General features: G+C 38.9%; 1 protein-coding gene across 2 annotated transcripts in view; it reads left to right on the top strand.

Annotated features, from left to right (window-relative positions):
• Positions 1-24,052, top strand: part of LOC122561331 (metal transporter CNNM2-like) — a 260,290-nt gene that overhangs the window by 153,250 nt on the left and 82,988 nt on the right. For both annotated transcript variants that reach the window (XM_043713039.2, XM_043713040.2), the window contains exons 2-3: positions 14,852-14,995; positions 22,929-23,066. In XM_043713039.2, the coding sequence (XP_043568974.1) occupies positions 14,852-14,995; positions 22,929-23,066 (282 nt within the window). The remainder of the gene's footprint in view (positions 1-14,851; positions 14,996-22,928; positions 23,067-24,052) is intronic.

Below are 24,052 nucleotides of genomic sequence, written 5' to 3' on the forward strand. Positions count from 1 at the left end.
ATTTATCAGGATGCTGCCTGAATTGGAGGGCATATCATATAACGAAAAGTTGAGTGAGCGAGGGCTTTTCTCATTGGAGCGAAGGCAAGGGGGTTGAGAGGTGTACAAGATGGTGAGTGGCTTGGATAGAGTCAATAGCCAGAGACTTTTTCCTAGGGCGGAAATTACTATTATGAGGGAGCATAATTTTTTTAAGTAATTGGAGGAAGTTTGGGAAGATGTCAGAAATGGTGGGTGTGTGCAATGCACTGCCAACGGTGGTAGTTGATTCAGGTAGGGTAGGGACATTTCAGCGACTCGTGGATAGCACATGGATGATAGTACAATGAAGGGTATGTGGGTCAGTTTGATCTTAGAGTAGGATAAAACGTCAGCACAACATCAAGGACTGAAGGGCCTGTACTGTGCTGTATTGTCCTATAAACTTTGGAATTACTGCTTTTTTGAGACAAGACAAGATGGCACTGACACCATGGAATTCCTTGCGAGCTCCCTGCAGCAGATCTAACTCTTACATTTCTTTTAACTTTTCTACACTTTTAAATTTAAGTTCTGAATCTGTAAAAATTACTAATAATGTTCTTTTACTCTCTAACTTCAGATAATGCTGCTTTTGTTAATGTTGTTATTTCCTAGCACACCCTGCGGTGTAACCTGTATGCCTCTGCCCAAATTTATTTTGACCTTATGATCTGTACGTCCTTCGTTACAATGATCTGCCTGTACTGCTCATAAACAAAGCTGTTCACTGTACTTGGGTACATGTGACAATAAAACAAATCAAACTAGAGATCATATGTCAAGATAAGTGTGCTACCTCTTAGTTCTTAAATCAGTTTTTTTTTCCAAAATCCATGTTCTTTGTCTTGGTTTAATAATTTGCGAAAAGGTCAATTTGACGTTCTTTGGTACTTTATGCAGTGATGTGCCTTTAATATTGCTGTAATGTTGTAGGTTCCCAATGCTCATAGCAACATTGTTATTGTGATAAGGTATGGTACCAGAACGTTTAAATCAATTCTGACTAATTGACTAATTTTTGTGCTGCTGCAAAAGGATAGTTATCCCCATCAGTATATATTGACTGTTCTATCTCCATAAGTCCCTGGTTTAAAAAACAATGCAAAAATATTTATGGTATCAAAATTCATTTGCAAAGGGGTATAGATTTCTTTGTAAAAAAAACGATGTTTGGAATTGTGATGACTTTTTTTTTAAAGTACGACTGTACTTGAGACATGAGATTTTCTTGATGTGGATTGGTTTTTGTCTCTGGATTTAAGTCCGAAATGTTATTTACTGATGCACTGGGAAACCTGTGTGCTAGCGACTGACAACGATTGCCAGAAGACTTTATATGGAAGCCAGGAAAGGATGCTCAATAGTGTCTGTGGGAATATTGTCAGATATTTCAAAATGTTAAAACTGCTAATGCAGAAGACTACATTTGGAAAGAGTCTGTGTAAGAGGAATGGAAACTTTAGGCTGTATTTATAGTTGTCTACTGTTTTGATTAGACATTCCTTAAACATCAAGAAATGTATGTTGAGTATATAAATTATGGGAAAATGACTATTTTGCTTATATAGCTAACTAAATTTGGTGGAAGTCTAACTAGTCTCAATCGATCCATCAGTGCAGACTGGCTGGTATTTAAACTATGCCCCATCTATATTCAAGTGACTTGCTCTAAAATTATCAGATTAAGCAGTTGTTGCTTTGGTGAGAATATCGCTGTAATGGAAAGTTCATTTGAACTCTAATATTAGCCTCTGTGGTTTTAAAGTTGCTTTGGAAAATTCATTCCAAATGATCGCAAGCTGTGAATGGGAAAGATTTAACTTCAGTCGTACAGCATTCACGGGAATTTTAAAATGCCAATTGTATTCTTGGGAAACCAGATGTGAATTTTTTTTTGATGACTATTAAATTGTGTATTGAGTAAGTTTGGTCACAAATTTGGACCTGTTGAACTAATTTAAAATGTTAAGCTTTTGACATCTAGAATCTTAGCAGCTATGTACATGGGAAATCACAGGGTAACACAGTATGTTATGAAAGCACAGCATCATTATATATGCATTTTTAAGAATATCTCTACTTGATTGCATCTTCAATAATAATTTTTATAACATTAAAATAATCATGTTTCCCAGTATCTTCCAATCTCTGTTACCACCAGCTATGGGGAACATTTTCATTTTCTCTGTAATAAAATTTCACATTCAACTGCAAATAATTAATCATTTTGTTATCTGTGACACAAGAAGTATTTTCTCACTGTATTTTTATTGAGAGAACTTGAAGAGAAACTGTCTCAAATTTACAAATGTCCTTCTCTTGTTTGATTTAATGGAATGCAAGGAAAAGGTTCAAGATTATACTCTCAGCATTCTTTTCTCGATAAGTTTAGGCATTCAAATTCCTATACTGAATTGTAAAAGTATTTTTATTGAAGGAAAATGTTTGCCACCTTTGAACTTTTAGATTAACTTTCCTTTTCTTCTATCTTCCTCCCACGTAACTGCCTGGTGATTTGCAACATCTCCACTTGTGGTTACTATTCACCAAACAATTATGTCAGGATGATATACTGCCACTACCTTGAGTGGGTGATTTGAAACTGACACCTTCAAAATTTGGACGTGCTCTACAATGATCCAGACAACTTTTATAATTGACCTAATAATTGCTATTCATCTCCTTGAAGGTCAAGAATTAAATACCGTATAAATGGAAAAGTCTTTAAACTTATGACTCCGTGCCAAAGTTAATCTGACTTCGAAAACAAAAAATGCTGGAGAAACCCAACAGGTCTGGCAGCATCTGTGGAGGAGATACAGTTGACATTTTGAGTCTGATATAACTTCAGAATCTTAAACGACTTAAAGTTTGTGAATCATTGGAATATCTTTGTGCCCTTATTTGTACATCATTCTTAATCTCTTAATTGTGTGCACAAAAAAGCTAGCCTGTGTTGAGTGTTGCTAAAACAAAGCGTATTAGTCTACATCTAGTAAGCCAAATATTCTTCCTTCCACACATGTTAGAAGAATGCCTCAGGAATATGGTAGAACATAAGAAGTAGGAATAGGCCATTTGTCATCTCAAACCTGCTCCATTGTTTAATAAGATCATAGTGATCTGCCCAGGCCTCAGCTCCTTATTCATACCAGTTCCTTGTATCCAACAATTCCGTGATATTCTACCTCCTCTTTAAATACCTCCATTAATTATATATCCATAACTGCTGTGGTAGAGAATTCCATTCATGTATGAACTTCTGGGAGAAGAAAATCCTTCACACTTCAATTTTAAATAAATCTTCCATTATTCTGTAACTGCTTCCCTATTTCAAGACTCCCCCATTAGTGGAAACATCATGTAAACGCCTACCCTGTGAAGCCCCCTTAGAACTTTATACATTCCAGTAATATCATCCCTAATCCTTCTAAACTCCAAGGAATAATGTTCAGCATTTTCATCCCTTGACAGCCACCTCTTTCAAAAAGCCACCATGGACAAAAAGCTCCAACATGGGATCAGATGTGCCAAATCAGCCTTTGACAAATTATAGTAGTGAATATTTTGCAACAAGGATTTCCATGTGAACAAAGGTCCAAGGTGTACAACGTAGTTGTTACCAAATTCCTGCATTTCAGTGAGACCTGAACTGTGAATGTAGACCAAAAGAATACTAGGGAAGATCCATTACCACTGGCTCCAATATATTTTTCAGATCTATTGGAAGGCTGTTGAAATCTGTGAAGCTGATCCTCAACATCCGGGTAAAACTTTTGTAAAATCAAGTTTGATGGACTGTTTTCGACCATTTGGACAGTTTCCCCAACCATCCTGTTTTCCCAATTGTCAAATGGCCGATATTTCAGGGAGCAACAATGAAAACGATTATAAGATGCTCTGAAACTGTCCTACAGCTTAGTTATGTTGACCAGGATAATTGAGAAGCTTGTTACCAGTCATTCAGTATATTGCAAATTGTCCATCTTGCTTCCAGTCTTGATGCCTTAATGATGAGGCAGAGTGGTGGCAGGGAATGAAAGAAAATGAAGCATATCCTGTACTCCAAATCGTACTACCTTGTGGGATGGCTTAGCGTCATAGAAATACAGAAAAAGGTCCTCTGTCCCATCGATTCTGCACCAATCAAAAACAGCCACCTAACTATTCGAATCCCATTTTCTAGCACTAGCTTTGTATGCCTTGACATTGAATTGAATTGAATTTATTGTCATGAGTACCAAGGCACCATTTCAATATTTCAATATTTCTGTCTCTACTTTCTCTGCAGGCAGTGTGTTTCAGATTCCTACTTTCCTCTAGATGCAAGACAAAGTTCCTCTCATCCCCTCTCAACCTCGTACTACTTAAATCTGTGCCCCCTTGTTATTGATCTCTCCACCAATAGATCTTTTTTCCTCCAGCTTGTTTATGCCCTCATAATTTTAGACATTTCAGCCATGTTCCCTACTCACCCCTCCTCCGACTTCTCTACTTCAAGGGGGGACAAAACCCAATCCATCCAATCTCTCTTCATAATTAAAGCTCTCCAGTCCAGAGAGCATCCTGGTAAATCTCTGCACCTCTCCAGACTAAACACATGCCTCCAATAATGTGGATTTGAGAACTGTATGCAGTATGCTGGTTGTGATTAATGACAATTGATGCTATAACTTAAAACAAAGGAAAAACAGTGAAGTGGTTTCAGAACATCAGAAAGTCTGCTAAAGCCTTGAAAAGATCTCCCTCTGAAGCTTCAGGGAAATAGCCCCAGCCTATTCAGCCTCTCCCTATATGGATTGATTTAAACAAAATTTGATACAAAGGCTATGACCCAAAGAGGAATCTATTCACTTTTTTTGGGTTGGAGGAGGGGTTAATGTTATTGGAGAGTTAATGTCATTGGACTAGTGACCCTGAATCCCAGGCTACTATTTTGTGCAGTAGGTTTGAATAGCTAATGGTGAAATGTAAAGTTAATAAAAATCAAGACAGGATGGATAAAAGGCGTTTGATACGCTTACCTTCATTGCTGAGTCTTTTGAGTATAGAAGTTGGGACATTATGTTGAGGTTGTACAGGACATTGGTGAGGCTTCTTCCAGAATACTGTGTCCACTTCTGGTTGCCCAGTTATAGGAAGGATATTAGCAAGCTAGAGAGGGTTCAGAAGAGATTTACCCAGGTTATTGCCGGGTATGGAAGGTTGAAGTTATAAAGAAAGGCTGGATAGGCTGGGACTTTTCTCACTGACATGTAGGAGGTTGAGAGGTGACCTGATAGAACTTTATGAAACAATGAAAGGTATACTGTAGGTAGAGTTGATGATAGTTGACTTTTTCCTAGGATGGGGAATTTTAAGACAAGGGGACATGTTTTTAAAGTGAGAGGAGAGGGATTTAAAAAAGGCATGAGGCACAGTTTTTACACAGGGTGGTTTATGTGTGGAATGAACTTCCTGAGGAACTGGTGGATGCAGGTATAATTACAGCACTTAAAAGACTTTTGGATGGATACATGAATAGGAAAGGTTTGGAGGGATATGGGTCAGAAGCAGGCAGATGGGACTAGTTTAGTTTGGGATTATGTTAGGCATGGATTGGTTGGACCGAAGGGGCTGTTTCGGTGCTGTATGACTCTTCTTAAAAACTCACCGAACACCAGGTTATAGCCCAGTCCAACACTGGCACCTTCATAACGTGTAAAAACTTGGCCTATGTTGATCATGTAAGTCTATTGATTGTCATAGAGAAACATGCTTGGTTCATGAATGTCCTTTTGGGAAGGAAATCTGCCATCTTTACCTGGGTTCACCTACATGTGACTCAAAGCTAAATGCTAGCTCAGCCAGAGATGACCACATGAACAAATCTTTTCAAAAATTTGGATTCAGAATCAGAAATAGTTTTAAAGGCAAAGTTATCTTTGGGGGAAGCAAAGTGAATGACCTTTTTTGAAAATATTAGATATTGTTTTATTTGGAATTTTATGAATTGTTTTAGAAGGTTATGGTTGTCTTCAATGCTCTGGTAGTCTTTGTCCCTGCCAACAAAATGTGAGCAAGTTATCTGGATGTGGATTGGTCTAAAGTCTAGTGAGTGAGAGGTAACTCTTAATAAAGCAGCACTTTATTCACCTTTGTAGATACAGGCAGACAGGATAAGGCCTTCAGGAAGTATTGTGTACTTGTCATAATGTTGAGTCAGCGCTGACAGAGAAGTAGCCTACAGACTGTTCTTGTTTTCGTTATATTGGCTCAGTGTTCATATTGAAAATGTACATGGCTTAGTTGTGCATCTCTGTTCTTGTGAGAAACAAATGTTGTGAATGTTTTGCGTGACATGAAGGTATGTATTCCATGATTTCTAATTGTGAGAATTTAGCAATGTAATGTGTTTTATTTTTTGGTTGTCAGCTGGATTCCAAAGACATTGGGATAAAAACACATTTTAGAAAGTGGACAAATCCAATTTAGTTCCAAATAATTAAGGTGTTTGGATCAAATTGTTGAGCTTTGCAATAAAATGGCACAATATGACTTTTAAAGACTTGCATTTTGATAATTTGCCACAATCTACATCATTAAAGAAAAGGTATAAAGTTAATTAATTAATTATTATTATGTATTGTCCAATCGTGATGTTTCAGACCAGTTATATAAGTTTTATATTCCACAAATCCACTTTTACTTCTCGGGATAGCTTTGAAATCAATAGAATAATGACAAGCATTGGCTTTTAACAGCAGTATTATTGATAATATTTATGGATGCTTTATAATGTGCTTTACCTTTTAAGTTTCATCTGAATGTGAATTAAGAGTATATATTTTTCATTCAAATAGTCTATTTCTGCTTTAATACTTAAAATTATTACACTTATGCATTATAAGTGTACAAGCCATTTGGTGTTCATTTTGCTGCAAATCATAATCCTGATATTGAAGACTTTGGCTTAACTAATATCTAGTGTAGTTATTAACTGACTTTCTGACATTGAGAGCTACTGAATTATTTCACAAGTCATGTGGTCAAAACCAGATATATTTATTAAAATTTGTTATGCCAACTTATGGTTTGAAACAACCTTTTCATGTTCACAGATTTCAAGGTTGTGACCTCTTCTTCGTTATAGGTGGTATTGTATAATGATCATTTGTAAGTTCACCAAGCTCTGTAACATTTAATGTTAGAGGTTCTGAATAATAAAAAGTAATATGTGGTCTTAAATAAGATTTCTATTTCATGATCTTCCTTATTGCTATTTTAGTTTTGAAGCAAGGAAATAGCATTTTATAATCTTACTCCTTTGCAAACAAATTTTATAGTTATGCTCTTGGACATCTGTATTTTGAGTATATATTTTTCCTAACAATCCTAGTTAAGAAGCCAAGTGTAAATGCCAGTTAAGACCAAAATATGAATTGTGTTTTTCCTCTTGATAATATGGCATTGTAAAGTTTGGACTGCCCAAATATAGCTTAATGTGTTTCTGATTATTCTGAAAAGTTGATCGTGCTATGTGTTGGCTGCAGAGTGCAAAAATGTTACACTGGTGTGTATAGTTAATTTAACTTGCTGAATATTCAATTTGAAGCCCTATTGCTGAACCTAAGCTGATTTTGCAATATGATGTGTTCAAGAACACTTTATGAGGCTATGCTTAATTATCACAAAGTGTAGTTTGTGGCTAGCACTTTTTTTTTTCCTTTTATAAAATGTTTTAAATAAAAAGTGGCAGAATTTTAATAAAATCTCTAAGCTCAAAGTTTGTGAGAAGATTTGTAGCTCAGGTGCTCGTTGTTGTGGTTCTGTTCGCCGAGCTGGGAATTTGTGTTGCAGACGTTTCATCCCTTGTCTAGGTGACATCCTCAGTGCTTGGGAGCCTCCTGTGAAGCGCTTCTGTGATGTTTCCTCCAGCATTTATAGCGATTTGTATCTGCTGCTTCCGGTTGTCAGTTCTAGCTGTCCGCTGCAGTGGTCGGTATATTGGGCCCAGACAACGGAACGAGGGCATGCCACAGCCCAAAGGACTAGCCACACTACCATACATCAAGAGCATTTCCGAACTGACAGCCAAACTACTGCGACCACTAGGACTCATAACAGCACACAAACCAACAGCCACTCTCAGACAACAACTCACCAGAACGAAAGACCCAATACCCAGCATGAGCAAAACCAATGTAATGTACAAAATCCCATGCAAGGACTGCACAAAACACTACATAGGACAAACAGGAAGACAGCTAATGATCCACATCCATGAACACCAACTAGCCACGAAACGACACGACCAGCTATCCTTAGTAGCCACACACTCAGATGACAAGCAACATGAGTTCGACTGGGACAATACTACTATTATAGGACAAGCCAAACAGAGAACAGCCAGGGAATTCCTAGAGGCATGGCATTCATCCACAGATTCAATCAATAAGCACATCGACCTGGACCCAATATACCGGCCACTGCAATGAACAGCTGGAACTGACAACCGGAAGTGGCAGATACAAATCACTATAAATGCCGGAGGAAACACCACAGAAGCGCTTCACAGGAGGCTCCCAAGCACTGAGGATGTCACCTAGACGGGGACGAAATGTCTGCGACACAAATTCCCAGCTTGGCGAACAGAACCACAACAAAATCTCTAAGCACCATAATTATGGAGTTAAATATGAAAATATAATTAACAACGCTTGATTTTGGTTAAAGAAGATATCCAGTATCTCCCATAGCATTGCATATACCAAATGCCAGCACAACAATCAGATCACCATGTGAAACTATGTATCCCTATCTGAGATGTCTTTAGCAACTTGTCAAGAGAAACCCAACAGCTAAAGTACTCATCATAAAAATACCAGATAACTCTTATGTGAAAATGTATATTTTCAATTACTTACATAATTAAGTGAACAGTATTTGAAAACAAATTTACCATGTTTAGTAATCTCAATGGTATTGCCACTCCTCACCTTGAGTACATAAGTAATCAGGTTTGCTATTTCAATGGTATTAGATTAGATTAGATTAGATTACATTACAGTGTATACAAGAGCAAGTTGCATTATTGGGGGTGGAGGTTTTTAGATGAGAAGATAATCAAGAGCTGGTCTGTCTGTTTAGCCGGAGGTAAACAAACCAAAGTCACAGAAGATCAAGGAATTTTTTTCTGCATTCTTGGCAAACATTCATCCCTTGATTAATGCTATAATGCTACTAATGATTAGTGTCATTTTGCTCGCAGTGGGGATTTGTGTGCAGATTGACTGCCATCATTTCTACGTAACATTCATTGTACTTCAACTTATTGGCTGTGTCAAACCAATTGGGGTCCCCTAAAAAAGTGCAAATTTGTGGCATGAGCTTATCATTTTTATAAAAACTCCATTTGTGGAAAGCAATGGATGCTGTATCAATTGTAATTTTGCTATATTTTCAATTAAACTCCTATTTCTGTTCAGTTTGCATCCTCTGATAAGTGACACATGTGGGTAGCTTAACATGCCTTCAACACATGTATGTTGTCATGACCGGTATTTATAATTCATTCCACTCTCAGAAGAAAGTGGGTGGGCTCATGTTGCATTGCAGAGTGATAATTAATAATATGAAGTAGTAAAAGCATTTGTAAGTAGTCAAGATATAGGGTAACTGTCAAATTGTTGTGCTTTTTATACTGGATTATAAGTTTTTTTAAAATTTAGACAATGTGCATCTCAAAATGTTCCATTCATTGATGTAAGTGGACTGTTTTTGGAAACTGGATTTTTAAAACATTGTATCCAATCCTTTGCAGATAATGAATATCCTGTGAGATTTACCAGAAAATTTCAGAAGCTTTATTCTAATTACACAATGTTCCAATAAAGCTTCAATTTAAACATTTACTGATGTGGTAATTAATGTTGACTTGTCATTTATTTGCTTGTTAAATGAAGGAATTGAACCAATAAACAGAGCACCAAATATTTCTAAAATGTAAGCAGTCTGAATTAACCCATAAACTGATGTTTAATCCAGGCAATTTATTCTACTTTTAGCAATGAAACAGTTTTAGTTCTGTCAATCAGTGATAATTGAGTTCAATCTCATTAAACGAATAGCACAGAAATTGACATTTTGCTCTGAACAGTTCTTGTTGATGTTTATCTCCCACATTCTCTCCTTCATCTTTGTAAAAGGAAAACCATCTCTCACATTTTGCCATTTAACATATTTCAATTACTGGAAAACCCTCTAATCAGGTTTATGTCCCTACTGTGGTACCAAATCAGCACTTATAATTACATTTCAATGCCAAACATGACATTCTAGTAAGTAAACTTTCCTTCCTTATCTATTTCATTCTTTTACATAAAGTATTATGCCATTCTCTTGCAAGCCTGTCATCCTGCTTGGTGAGACTGCCTGCATCCAGCCCTCTTCAATGATATCTAATCATGCCAAAAAATGACTTGCATCAACTTCTTTTCCTGCTTTTGCGCTGTTAGATCTGGAATTCTCTCAAGAAATCTGCTGTTGGCCCACTCTAATTTCTTATCCACTAGTTCACCAACCTGATATCATCCATAAGCACAGCACACGCTTTCACTTACATTGATGACTACCTTATAACACGACTTGAACCGCCACCTCTTTCAATTCCTCATCATTGCTAAATTTATCAGACTCCTTTTTGACATTGTGTACTGCAGAAGAAGGTATTTCTTACATTTAAATACTGGCAAGTCTGAAGCCTATGCTTTTAATCTTCACTGCCAGCTTCATCCTGTAGCTACTTGAGAGTCTGTTCAGAATTTTGTCATGTTTGAGCTTGAGATGAGCTTTTGATCTCATTCATATCATAACAAGCTACCATTTTCACCACAACTTTATTGCTATTGGCTCATCTGCAGCTGAAACAGTGCCTTTGTTGTGCCTGGAATTGACCATCACAATGTACTTCTTGCTGGTCAACAGCATACTTGAGGTCATACAGAACTGCTACTCCTAAAAATGCTCCCTTATCATCCTTTTGTTTGCTAACCCCTAGTCAAGCAATGTCTTTTAAAAATTATTAATTCATAGAATGACAGCGATGCTGGGTGAACCAGCAGTTATTGCTCATCCCTAATTGCCCAGAGGGCAGTTAAGAGTCTGGAGTCACATGTAGGCTAGAGCAGGTAAGGATGGCAGATTCCTGCCCTGAAGTGGACATTAGTGTTCATCATCAAGAGTCTTTAATTCCAGATTTTTATTGAACTCAAATTCCACCATTTGCCTTGGCAGGATTCAAACCGGGATCCCCAGTACATTACTTGGATTAAGAGCCCGATGATAATACCTCTAGATCATCACCTCCCCAGTGTCTTGGTTATAAATTGTTGTCATCTCTTTAGTGACCTCACCCTAACAATCTCTGTAATATCCTTCAGTGCCACAGCTACTGAGATACCTACGCAGCTCTGAATTTGGCCTCTTGTACATCCACAATTTTAATTGCTTTTCCAAAGGTGACTGTGCCTTCAATTGCCCTGGAATTCGCTCCCTACTTCTCTCTGTTAGTCTACCTAACTGTCTTCCTCTTAGACACTTCTTAAAATCTATCTATTTGATCAAGCTTTTGAGCACCTGAACTAATATCACTCTTTCATTGTGAAGTTCCTTGGAAAGCTTTATTATGTTTTATCTGCAATGTCAATTTAAATTGTTATTGGAATCATGCATCTACTCTACTCTATCCTGCTTTTCTTAATTTTAAGATTTCTGAAAACAACATTAATCTATAATGAAAACAATTCCACATGTACAAGCCTGTTTTTGTGTTTGGGTTCTTCTTAGCAGGCATCATCTCATTGAAACTGTACAGTATCCTCTCAATTGCCTTAATATCTTTGCTCCAGTGTAGCGGCTAAAACTGCATGCAAAACTCCATCTGCAGTCTTATGTTTGTGCTAAGGTGAATAACAAGGGTCTCTTCCCTAGAATGGGGGAATTTAAAACTAGGGGGGGTATTTTTAGGGTGAGGGAGGAAAAATTTAAAAGGGGATCTGAAGGGCAATTTTTTTTTTAACGCAAGGTGGTTTGCATGTGGAATGAACTGTCAGAGAAAGTAGTAGATGCAGGTACTGTTGTAACATTTAAAGGACCATTGGACAGGTACATGAATAGCTTAAAAATGTGGGGAGGGGGAGTTAAAGTGTTCAGCCATGGGGCGGTTGGGTTGGTTGGTGCGGGTGTCCCAGAGGTGTTCTCTGAACCGTTTCGCAGGTAGGCGGCCTGTCTCCCCAGTGTATAGGAGGCTACATCGGGTGCAGCGGATGCAGTAAATGATGTGTGTGGAGATGCAGGTGAATTTCTGACGGATATGGAAGGATCCCTTGTGGCCTTGGAGGGAAGAGGGGGGAGGTGTGGGCGCAAGTTTTGCATTTCTTGCAGTTGCAGGGGAAGGTGCCGGGAGTGGAGGTTGGGTTGGTGGGGGGTGTGGATCTCCCTCTCCCACTCCGCCAAGGACATGCAGGTCCTTGGCCTCCTCCATCGCCAGACCATGACAACACGACGCCTGGAGGAAGAGCGTCTCATCTTCTGCCTAGGTACCCTCCAACCACAAGGGATGAATGCAGATTTCTCCAGCTTTCTCATTTCCCCTCCCCCCACCTTTACTCATTCCCAACCCTCAGACTCAGCACCACCTTCTTGACCTGCAATCTTCTTCCCGACCTCTCCGTCCCCATCCCCTCTTCAGCCTATCACCCTCACCTTAACCTCCTTCCATCTATCGTATTCCCAGCGCCCCTCCCCCAAGTCCCTCCTCCCTACCTTTTATCTTAGCCTGCTTGGCACACCCTCCTCATTCCCAAAGAAGGACTTATGCCCGGAACGTCGATTCTCCTGTTCCTTTGATGCTGCTTGACCTGCTGCGCTTTTCCAGCAACACATTTTTAAGCTCTGATCTCCAGCATCTGCAGTCCTCACTCTCCCCTAGGTTCATGAATAAGAAAGGTTTAGAGGGATATGGGCCAAATGCAGAAAAATGGAACTAATTTTAGTTTGAGAAACCTGGTCGGCAAGGACAAGTTGGACCGAAGGGCCTGATTCCATGCTCTATGACTCTAAACCTTGATTTTAAAAAAATCTTCCGTCCCTTTTGTTATAAAGCCTTGCATTCTATATTTTGTAACAATATCTCCTTAATGTCTTATAAATTTGAATTTCCAAATCCACATGTACCATGTCACATAACTTCCTCACCCTGTCCATTCAATTTATAATTTCTTTTACAAAAGTGCACTAAATTATGTATAACTTTGAATTCTACTTGCTGTTTTTCAGCTCTTTCATCATCATATTGATGATATCTTTCAGCTCCTTTGATCATCAGAATTCCTTATATTTCTTGTTATTTTAGCATCACTTGCAACTCTGGATGAGATATTCTTCATCCAAAATTTAAACTATTGATATGCACATTGAACAGGAGTGGTACCAAGACTCTGTACTGTGCTTCCAGTTATTCTAAGCAACAGTGTTTACATCTGTTCCATTAGTTTTGATCTGTGTTGCTACCTTTTTCTGCTTCTGTTAAAATACCATTTCAAATATATTTCACATTCATTCCATTTCATCTCCCATTATATCTGTCACCTGCTTAAAGAACTTGTATAAGGTTTGTCAAGCATAATACTATTTCAAAATGGCCTGTTGCCCATATTAAACTAACTGATCTGTAAATAGGCACGTTCTGTCCATCTGAATATGATGCAATATTATATTAAATGCTCCAGTCATAGAGATGTACAGCATGGAAACAGACCCTTCGGTCCAACCTGTCCATGCCGACCAGATATCCCAACCCAATCTAGTCCCACCTGCCAGCACCCGGCCCATATCCCTCCAAACCCTTCCTATTCATATACCCATCCAAATGCCTCTTAAATGTTGTAATTCTCTCAGAGCATAATCATTCTTAATTGAACCTGTCTGAAATATCACTGGTTATTTCCCTACTTTCCTTAGGATCATTGGATGTACTCTGACACTTGGAAGCATTTGTTAAAGAGCTTAAAGAGTTTTATCATATTGCTTAGATTAGATTGCTTAGATTACTTACAGTGTGGAAACAGGCCCTTCGGCCCAACAAGTCCACACCGACCCACCGAAGCGCAACCCACTCATACCCCTACATTTAACCCTTTAACCTAACATTACGGGCAATTTAGCATGGCCAATTCACCTGACCCACACATCTTTGGACTGTGGGAGGAAACCGGAGCACCCGGAGGAAACCCACGCAGACACGGGGAGAATGTGCAAACTCCACACAGTCAGTCACCTGAGTCGGGAATTGAACCCGGGTCTCTGGCGCTGTGAGGCAGCAGTGCTAACCACTGTGCCACCGTGCCGCCCAACCCCACTTTTAACCTGTTAACTGTTCTGTATACGCCTGCTTCCCAATATTCTGCCAATGCATTGAGCTGTTTTGATGAATTTTTGCAAAAGCATTTTTGTATTTGGATATGATTAGACTGCAGGTATGCATATGCTATGGTTCACATTTTATTATGCCTTCACAGTAGGAACAGATCAAAAATAGTTTGAAATTAATTTGTTATTTAATTATTTTACAATATTATAATATTGGTGGGGGGTGACTGCTCTCTTTGTTCATATGGACATCTATGGTTTTTTAGGTAATTGAATTATTGAATATTAATATTTGTAAATTTAAGCAAGAGCAGGTTTCTATCTGTTGAAGCAGTAACCTTGGTTCTTCAAGTGTGTGTGCTTTGATTTATCATGCCTCAAGACTCACCTTCAAATTTACTTCTTTTTTCCACCTTTGCAGGTAAATCCCACCTGGCAATAGTACAGAGAGTGAACAATGAAGGTGAGGGGGATCCATTTTACGAGGTGCTAGGTGTCGTCACTCTAGAGGATGTAATTGAAGAAATTATCAAATCAGAAATCTTGGATGAAACCGATTTATATAGTGAGTGTTGTGCTGTACTTCTATTGAACAGAATTTTGCAAAACCTGCGCATAAATTAATAATTGGATCAATGTTCCTTTTTAAGGAGGCTGACTTGAGGGTAAATGCAATATACAATATTCAACTAGCTCTGTTTGTGCAAACATCTTACAAATTGCAGTAAAAACACTATAACTGCTGCACATGAAAATTATAGTTGTGCAAAGCAGATGAGTTGATTATTTTAAGTCCATACATATCAAGGTTCGGGAAAGCCTATTTGGGAAAATGTGTGTTTAACACTTGGATAAAGTTCTTGTGATGAAAAATGTTGTGCTACAACTTGCCACCTTTTCTAATGTTCCTTATGTATATCTGTTCAACATTTCTGCAGTTAGAGCAATATATGATCTCTGCCCAAAAAGCAAAAGAAAACAAAGGTTGCATCAAAGAAGATGGGAAAAAGTGCTTTAAGATATTTAACCCAGAGATGTTTCCTAATTAACTTGTTCAGAGATGTTATTACACATTTCTGGAGACTGTGGGTCTTGAACCCACGTCTCTGGGCTCAGAGGAAAGGCTACTACCACTGTTTCACAAGAGGTTTCCCACTTCTAATTTCAACACTCTGAACTGTGTGGCAAATCAGCTATCTCTGATCTGAATAATAATAATTGGTTAAAAGGGTGTTTGCATTAGTTAGGACTGATTTCACTGCAGAACTATTAAAATCTCTTATGAAAGCAGAGTTTACTGCTTCAGTCTTGCTGTGAATCAATCAGTTGGCAAATCTGAAAGTTATGAAACTCCAATTTACAATTTAATAAGATACTTTGGCTGGTTAAGGTGGGAAAAAAATAAGTACTTGAACTGGCGAAAACAAATTGCCCCAAAATTCCAGATACTGCTGGATAATTCAAATTCAAAAAGAAGAAAAGGGAAGAGGCTGAGTTTTTAAAATCAGTTGTTGAATGAATTCAAGGTGTATTGACCTTAAACTGACGATACGACAATTTTTCAAAGATTATTTTATGTGACCACTTTGAATTAAGAACCTTCTGTATTAAACATTCCATCAGAATAATTTGTCATTGCCTTGAATATGGAGACTGTAGATAGACTAATTATTGACTGGTTTTGACACATTTATTACCAGCTCCAAAAAATTAGATACTGACTAGTTTCAAGTCCTGTTTGAGAAAATTGGTGCATTTTGTCAGAAAATTTTATGTATCTGAACCAAATATAAGATTCTGACTTTTGAAACACTTGACTCTTAGCTGTACATAAAGAACTGGGTCAACAGAGGCATTTTGTTCTTGCCCAGTCAGGAAGAAGTTAAGTGGCAAGAAGTAAAACCAGATTTCACATCTTTTAGGAACTTATGTAGTCTTGAGACTTGTCCATGTTTATTGCTGTTCTACCTAAAGGTCCAAAAAGCTGACCTGTCCTGGAGCAACATGCAATAAACCATACATGTATAATACATCTTTATCGTAATTAATTGTTGATCATAGATTAATGGACAGAAAGCAGTAGCAAAAATGGAGTATTTTTGAGCTGGCTGGTTGTAAGTAATAGGATACTTCAAGGATAAAATTTGGTTGTTGGCCACCTACAACCTATAGAGTCATAGAGATGTACAGCACGTAAACAGACCCTTTGGTCTAACCCATCCATGCTGACCAGATATCCCAACCCAATCTAGTCCCACCTGCCAGTTCCCGGCCCATATCCCTCCAAACAGGGAGATAATGGATTTGAATGTGTGGCTGAGGAACTGGTGCAGGAGGCAAGGATTTAAATTCTTGGATCACTGGGGTATGTTTAGTGGTAAGGATAAATTATACAAGAGGGATGGGTTGCACCTTAATAGGTGGGGGACCAGCATTCTGGCAGGTAGGTTTGCCACTGCAACACAACTGCGTTTAAACTAAAGTGTGGAGGAGGGGACAAACTGGAAGTTTAAGAAGGAAGTTAAAGGGAAAGTTAGAACAAGAGAAGTCAAGAAAGACAATGGAATCAATGGAGCAGAAAACTCAAAAAAGGATCATGTGTCAAGTGAAATAGGGATTGATAGGAAGGGTGAGGGGAGTAACAAATTAACAATATTATATATGAATGCACGAAGAATTAGAAATAAGGTGGATGAGCTTGAGGCTCATTTGGAAATTGGCAGTTACGATGTTGTGTGGATAACTGAGACGTGGCTTCAAGTGGACAAGGCCTGGGAAATGAATATTCAAGGCTATGCATGCTATCGTAAGGACAGACTGACTGACAGAGGGGGTGGGGTGGCCCTGTTGATAAGGAATGATATACAGTCCCTTGCGTAGGGGGTGACTAGAATCAGGGGATTTAGAGTCAGTATGTATAGGCTGAGAAATTCTATGGGTAGCAAGACCCCAATGGGAGTTATCTACAGGCCCTCAACCAGTAGCCTGGATGTAGTGTGTAAGTTGAATAAGGAGCTGAAATTGGCCAGTCGCAAAGATTTTACTACAGTTGTTATTGGGGATTTCAACATGCAGGTAAACTGGGAGAATCAGGATGGCACTGGACCCCAAGAAAGGGAGTGCCTCCGAGATGGATTCTTAGAATAGCTTGTGCTGGAGCCTACCAGGGAGAAAGCAATTCTGGATCTGGTGTTGTGCAACGAACCGGATTTGATCAGGGACCTGGAAGTAAAGGAGCCATTAGGAGGTAGTGACCACAATACAATAAGCTTTAATCTGCAGTTTGAAAGGGAGAGGGTACAATCGGTCGTGACAACACAATATTTCAGTTGAATAAGGGGAGTTATGGAGCTATGAGGGAGGAGCTGGCCAAAGTTCAATGGTGCAATACCCTAGCAGGGATGGCAGTGGAGCAACAATGGCAGGTATTTCTGGGTATAATGCAGAAGGTGCAGGATCAGTTCATTCCAAAAAGGAAGAAAGATCCTAAGGGGAGGCGGGGGTGGCTGTGGCTGATGAGGGAAGTTAAGGACCATAAAAAGACAAAAGGGAAAAAGTATAACATAGCAAAGATGAGTGGGAAATCGGAGGACTGGGAAGCTTTTAAAGAACAGCAGAGGAGAACTAAAAAGGAAATAATAAAAGAAAAAATAAGGTACGAAGGTAAACTGGCCAAAAATATAAAGGAGGATAGTAAAGGCTTTTTTAAGTATGTGAAAAGAAAAAAAAATGGTTAAGACTAAAATTGGCCTCTTGAAGACAGAAACGGGTGAATTTATTACGAGGAACAAAGAAATGGCAGAAGAGTTGAATTGTCTTTACTGGGGAAGACACGAGCAATCTCCCAGATGTAATAGTGGCTGAAGGACCTGAACTGAAGAGAATTTATATTAGGCAGGAAATGGTGTTGGAGAGACTGTTAGGTCTGAAGGCTGATAAGTCCCCAGGACCTGATGGTCTGCATGCCAGGGTACTGAAGGAGGTGGTTCTAGAAATCCTGGATGCATTGGTGATCATTTTCCAATGTTCTATAGATTCACGATCCGTTCCTGCAGATTGGAGGGTGGCTAATGTTGTCCCACTTTTTAAGAAAGGAGGGAGAGAGAAAACAGAGAATTATAGACCAGTTAGTCTCACCTCAGTGGTGGGAAAAATGCTGGAGTCAATTATAAAGGATGAAATTACAACAGATCTGGATAGCAGTAACAGGATAGGTCAGAGTCAGCATGGATTTATGAAGGGGAAATTATGCTTGACTAATCTTCTGGAATTTTTTGAGGATGTAACTCTGAAGATGGACAAGGGAGATGCAGTGGATGTAGTATACCTGGACTTTCAGAAAGCCTTTGATAAAGTCCCACATAGGAGGTTAGTGAGCAAAGTTAGGGCACATGGTATTAGGGGCAAAATACTGACATGGATTGAAAATTGGTTGGCTGACAGGAAACAAAGAGTAGTGACAAACAGCTCCCTTTCGGAATGGCAGGCGGTGACCAATGGTGTGCCGCAGGGATCAGTGCTGGGACGGCAGCTTTTTACAATATACATTAATGATATAGATGAAGGTATTAAAAGTAATATTAGCAATTTTGCTGATGACACAAAGCTGTCGGGGTGAAATGTGAGGAGGATGTTAGGAGAATACAGGGTGACCTGGACAGGCTAGGTGAGTGAACGGATGTATGGCAGATGCAGTTTAATGTGGATAAATGTGTGGTTATATCCACTTTGGTGGCAAGAACAGGAAGGCAGATTACTACCTAAATGGTGTCAAGTTAGGTAAAGGGGCAGTACAATGAGATCTAGGTGTTCTTGTATATCAGTCAATGAAAGCAAGCATGCAGGTACAGCAGGCAGTGAAGAAAGCTATTAGCATGCTGGCCTTCATAACAAGAGGAATTGAGTCTCGAAGCAAAGAGGTTCTTCTGCAGCTGTACAGGGCCCTGGTGAGACCTCATCTGGAATATTGTGTGCAGTTCTGGTCTCCAAATTTGAGGAAAGACATTCTGGCTATTGAGGGAGTGCAGCGTAGGTTCATGAGGTCAATTCCAGGAATGGCAGGACTATCGTACGCTGAAAGATTGGAGCGGCTGGCCTTGTATACGCTTGAGTTTAGAAGGCTGAGAGGGGATCTGATTGAGATGTATAAGATTATTAAAGGATTGGACACTCTGGAGGCAGGAAGCATGTTTCCGCTGATGGGTGAGTCCCAAGCCAGAGGACACAGTTTAAAAATAAGGGGTAGGCCACTTAGAACAGTGTTGAGGAGAAACTTCTTCACCCAGAGAGTGGTGAGTGTATGGAATGCTCTGCCCCAGAAAGCTGTGGAGGCCAAGTCTCTGGATACTTTAAAGAAAGAGTTGGATAGAGCTATTAAGGATAGTGGAATCAAGGCTATGGGGATAAGGCAGGAACAGGATACTGATTGAGGATGATCAGCCATGATCATAATGAATGGTGGCTGGCTTGAAGGGCAGAATGGCCTACTCCTGCATCTATTGTCTATTGTCAAACTCTTCCTATTCATATACCCATCCAGATGCATTTTAACTGTTGCAATTGTACAGTCCCCACCACTTCCTCTGGCAGCTCATTCCATACGCGTACCACCCTCTAAGTGAAACAGTTGCCCCTTAGGTCTCTTTTATATCTTTCCCCTCTCACCCTAAATCTATGCCGTCTAGTTTTGGACTCCCCCACCCCAGGGAAAAGACTTTGTCTATTTATCTTATCTGTGCCCCTCATGATTTTATAAACCTCTCTAAGGTCGCTCCGATGCTCCAGGGAAAACAGCCCTAGCCTATTCAACCTCTCCCTATAGCTCAAATCCTCCAACCCTGGCAACATCCTTGTAAATCTTTTCTGAACCCTTTCAGGTTTCACAACATTTTTCCGATAGGACGGAGACCAGAATTGCACACCATATTCCAACAGTGGTCTAACCAACGTCCTGTACAGCTGTAGCATGACCGCCCAACTCCTGTACTCAATACTCTGACTGATAAAGGAAAGCATACCAAACGCCTTCACTATCCTATCTATCTGCGACTCCACTTTCAAGGAGCTCTGAACCTGCACTCCAAGGTCTCTTTGTTCAGCAACACTCCCTAGGACCTTACCATTAATTGAATAAGTCCTGCTAAGATTTGCTTTCCCAAAATGCAGCACCTCACATTTGTCTAAATTAAATTCCATCTGCCACTTCTCAGCCCATTGGCCCATCTGATCAAGATCTTGTTGTAATTGAGGTAACCTTCTTCGCTGTCCACTACACCTCCAATTTTGGTGTCATCTGTAAACTTACTAACTATACCTCTTATGCTCACATCCAAATCATTTATATAAATGACAAAAAGTAGAGGACCCAGCACCGATTCTTGTTACTCCACTGGTCACAAGCCTCCAGTCTGAAAAAACAACTCTCCACCACCACCCTCTGTCTTCTACCTTTGAGCCAGTTCTGTATCTAAATGGCTAGTTCTCCCTGTATTCCATGAGTTCTAACCTTGCTAACCAGTCTCCCATGGGGATCCATGTCAAACACCTTACTGAAGTCCATATAGATCACATCTACCGCTCTGCCCTTATCAAACCTCTTTGTTACTTCTTCAAAAAACTCAATCAGGTTTGTGAGATATGATTTCCCATACACAAAGCCATGTTGACTATCCCTAATCAATCCTTGCCTTTCCAAATACATCAACATCCTGTCCCTCAGGATTCCCTATACCAATGACCGATTAGGAGAATAAACCTATGTATGCTGCGTTCAACTGGCACATTGTTAAATGGAAACATAATCAGTGTGGACGACACAGATTGGCAGTAGATTGATGTGCAGTTTGAGTGAATGGCTAAGAACAAAGCAGGTGAAACTGTGTATCTGGTAGAAAAATAAGCTTTTGAATGTTGAAGTTCTAGGAAACCGATGTTCAGAAGCATTTCCATGTTGATATGCTTATATGGCAAGCTGTTTGGCAAATGGGATGTTTACTTCTGAAGGGGGATTAGAAGGTAAAAGAAATCTTAATAAAATTGTAGAGAGCACTTGTGAGACCATGCCTGAGGTTCAGTATGCATTTTGATCTCCATGCCTAAAGGAAGTCATATTTGTCTATTGAGCGGTGTCGTCGGCTTGAGGAGTTGAATGGCCTACTCTTGTTCTTAATGAGATGAGAAATTTCTTCATTTCCTTCAAAGGATTGTCAAGCTTTGGTATTCTGTGAATAGAGGGGTGCATATGCTCAGTTAATGAGAGAAGCCAGTAGGTTTATAGGTAGAAAGGGAATTAAGAAATACAGAGATGAACAATAGAGGAAGATGGTCTGTTATGATCCACTTGAATGATGGAGCCAGATGAGTCAAAAGTCCTACTTTTGTTTATACTTCTTTTCTGCTGTTTGATCATATTTGAAGATAGAACAACATCAACTGGAAAAAGCCTGGAAATTGAATATTGTTCTGAAGTATACTTGCAGTAAAAGTTGAAATGAAGGGGCCTCTGAATTAAATAATTTTAGCAAATTGTGACTCAATTTGGAGGAGACTCATTGATCGTAAGTAAAGTCCTACATGTATCTGTAGTGAGCTATGCCCTTGCTACATTACATAGCATAAGAAATAGGAGCAGAAGTAGGCCATTTGACAACTCACTCCCACCTTCTCAAGGCCAACTAGGAGTGGGCAGTAAATGCTGGCCTAGCCGTTAAAGCCCATGGGAATAAAAACAAACCCCATCCCTTATGTGATCAAGGCTAACATACTGTTGTCTATGCCCCATTGCAGACTTTAGCTCCTTGCAGTTTCCTTTCTGACTGCAACCTGTATCATGAGCAATAGACAAGGATATAACTAAAGCATTTGACAGACTACCAAAGCTAATTGGAAAAAAAACTGGAACAGCTTCAGCTGCAGAGTACTATAAAAACATATAACTCTTCAACTCGAAAGCTTCAAATGAAAAGGAAATGTTGAAGACACGTGTACATCTTAAGTATGTTTGGAGATCAAGGACCTGTGTATTTTAATGTGCCAATGCTGATAAAATATTATGTTTTAGGGAAATTTTCTTTGTAAATCTTGAGGTAGTTATTGATTTGTCATGAGGTAGTACAAATCTTAAAGGCTTTGAACTCTGAAAGTGAATACATCTGGGTATCTTCATATCTAAGAACCAAAAATATAAAGTGAGAAAAAGCTTATTTGATCCTATCTTGCCTTTTGTCAGTTGAGGCCGCAAAGACAATGCAAGATATGTTTCAAATCGAAGCCAGCAAGTTAGGCTGTAAAGAGTTTGAGGATGTGGTAATAATTACTAAAAGTTTATGTTGTTGGGCATAGCAGAAGGTTGTTTTCAGACAAAAACAGTCACATCTTCGAAAACAGTTTCTTAGCTTTGTGATTTTAGGATCTGTTTGATATTTTTGATGCTGTGCTAATTAAGGTATTTTTAATTTCCATCCATTTCCCTTCTTCAAAATATTTTTCACATTTTTAAGCTGATAACCGAACCAAAAAGAAAATTACACACAGGGAAAGGAAACAGGATTTTTCAGCCTTCAAACCGACAGATAATGAAATGAAGGTGAAGATTTCGCCACAGCTACTACTAGCAACACATCGTTTCCTAGCAACAGGCAAGTTCATGGCATCAATTGCAAAAATATATTCGAGTGAACATTAATTCACTGTTCTCTTTCCTCTTTAAATTGTTCATATAGCAAGTAGGTGAGTGGGGCTAATTGATTTAATTGAAAAGTAGAATAAAGCAAGGGGAGGGCAATAGGTGGGATTGGTAAATGGAAGGTGCTGCAAGACTGAGTAGTCAATAAACTCTATCCACACAAAGAGATACCTTTATTCTGTTTCACTGAATAGCTTGGATTAGAGTTTAAATTGGGGGCTGAGGATGGTTGCCTAATGGTGAAGATTGGAAACTAAGATCTTTCCATGCAAAACATTAAACTTGGAGTTACTTTCGAGAAAAATGTCTACAACCAGATGTAAAGTATCAGTTTTTCAACTTTCCATTGATGTTACTTTAGACTGAACCTTATGACCAATGGAAAAGTGAAGTAGATATATTTATGTGGGTTAGTCCTGACAAAAGAAAATGCAATCTATGGCCTTAGCATTGCTACTTTCTCCGAGAGAAGGATCAAGTGTAAAGTATTCTCAGAACTGGGGACTCAAGAAGAGAACACTGAGTAATGTTTGGATAATGTATTAACTTTTATGGATGTAATTTATAAAGACAACTTACTAAAACTATGTGACATGGTCAGACTTTGATAAAATATAGACATCTGGATGGTTATTCCAAAGAAGAATATATAATAGAATTTAACAATTCAAGACTAAATAAAATCTTTTTGGAGATTACTAACTTAACGTTTTTAAAGTTTTGGACTGTGCTAAACTGGTGATACACTCCAGTATTAACTGGGGTTAGATTTTCAGAAATAGACATGGTTTTGGAACAAATACCAGCAATCTACAAAACAAAAGCTCGTTCACAGCGGTCTTTGTGGTTCAAATGGGACCTTCAGCAGTAACTTGAGATTCAGATGGATGGAACTTGTAACTAGATTGCTATTCCTTCAGTGTTGCAGAGTCAATATCC

This window comes from Chiloscyllium plagiosum, unplaced genomic scaffold, assembly GCF_037043375.1.
Source record: "Chiloscyllium plagiosum isolate Xiang-an unplaced genomic scaffold, Cpla_swu_hap1 HiC_scaffold_22, whole genome shotgun sequence".
Taxonomy (NCBI): domain Eukaryota; kingdom Metazoa; phylum Chordata; class Chondrichthyes; order Orectolobiformes; family Hemiscylliidae; genus Chiloscyllium; species Chiloscyllium plagiosum.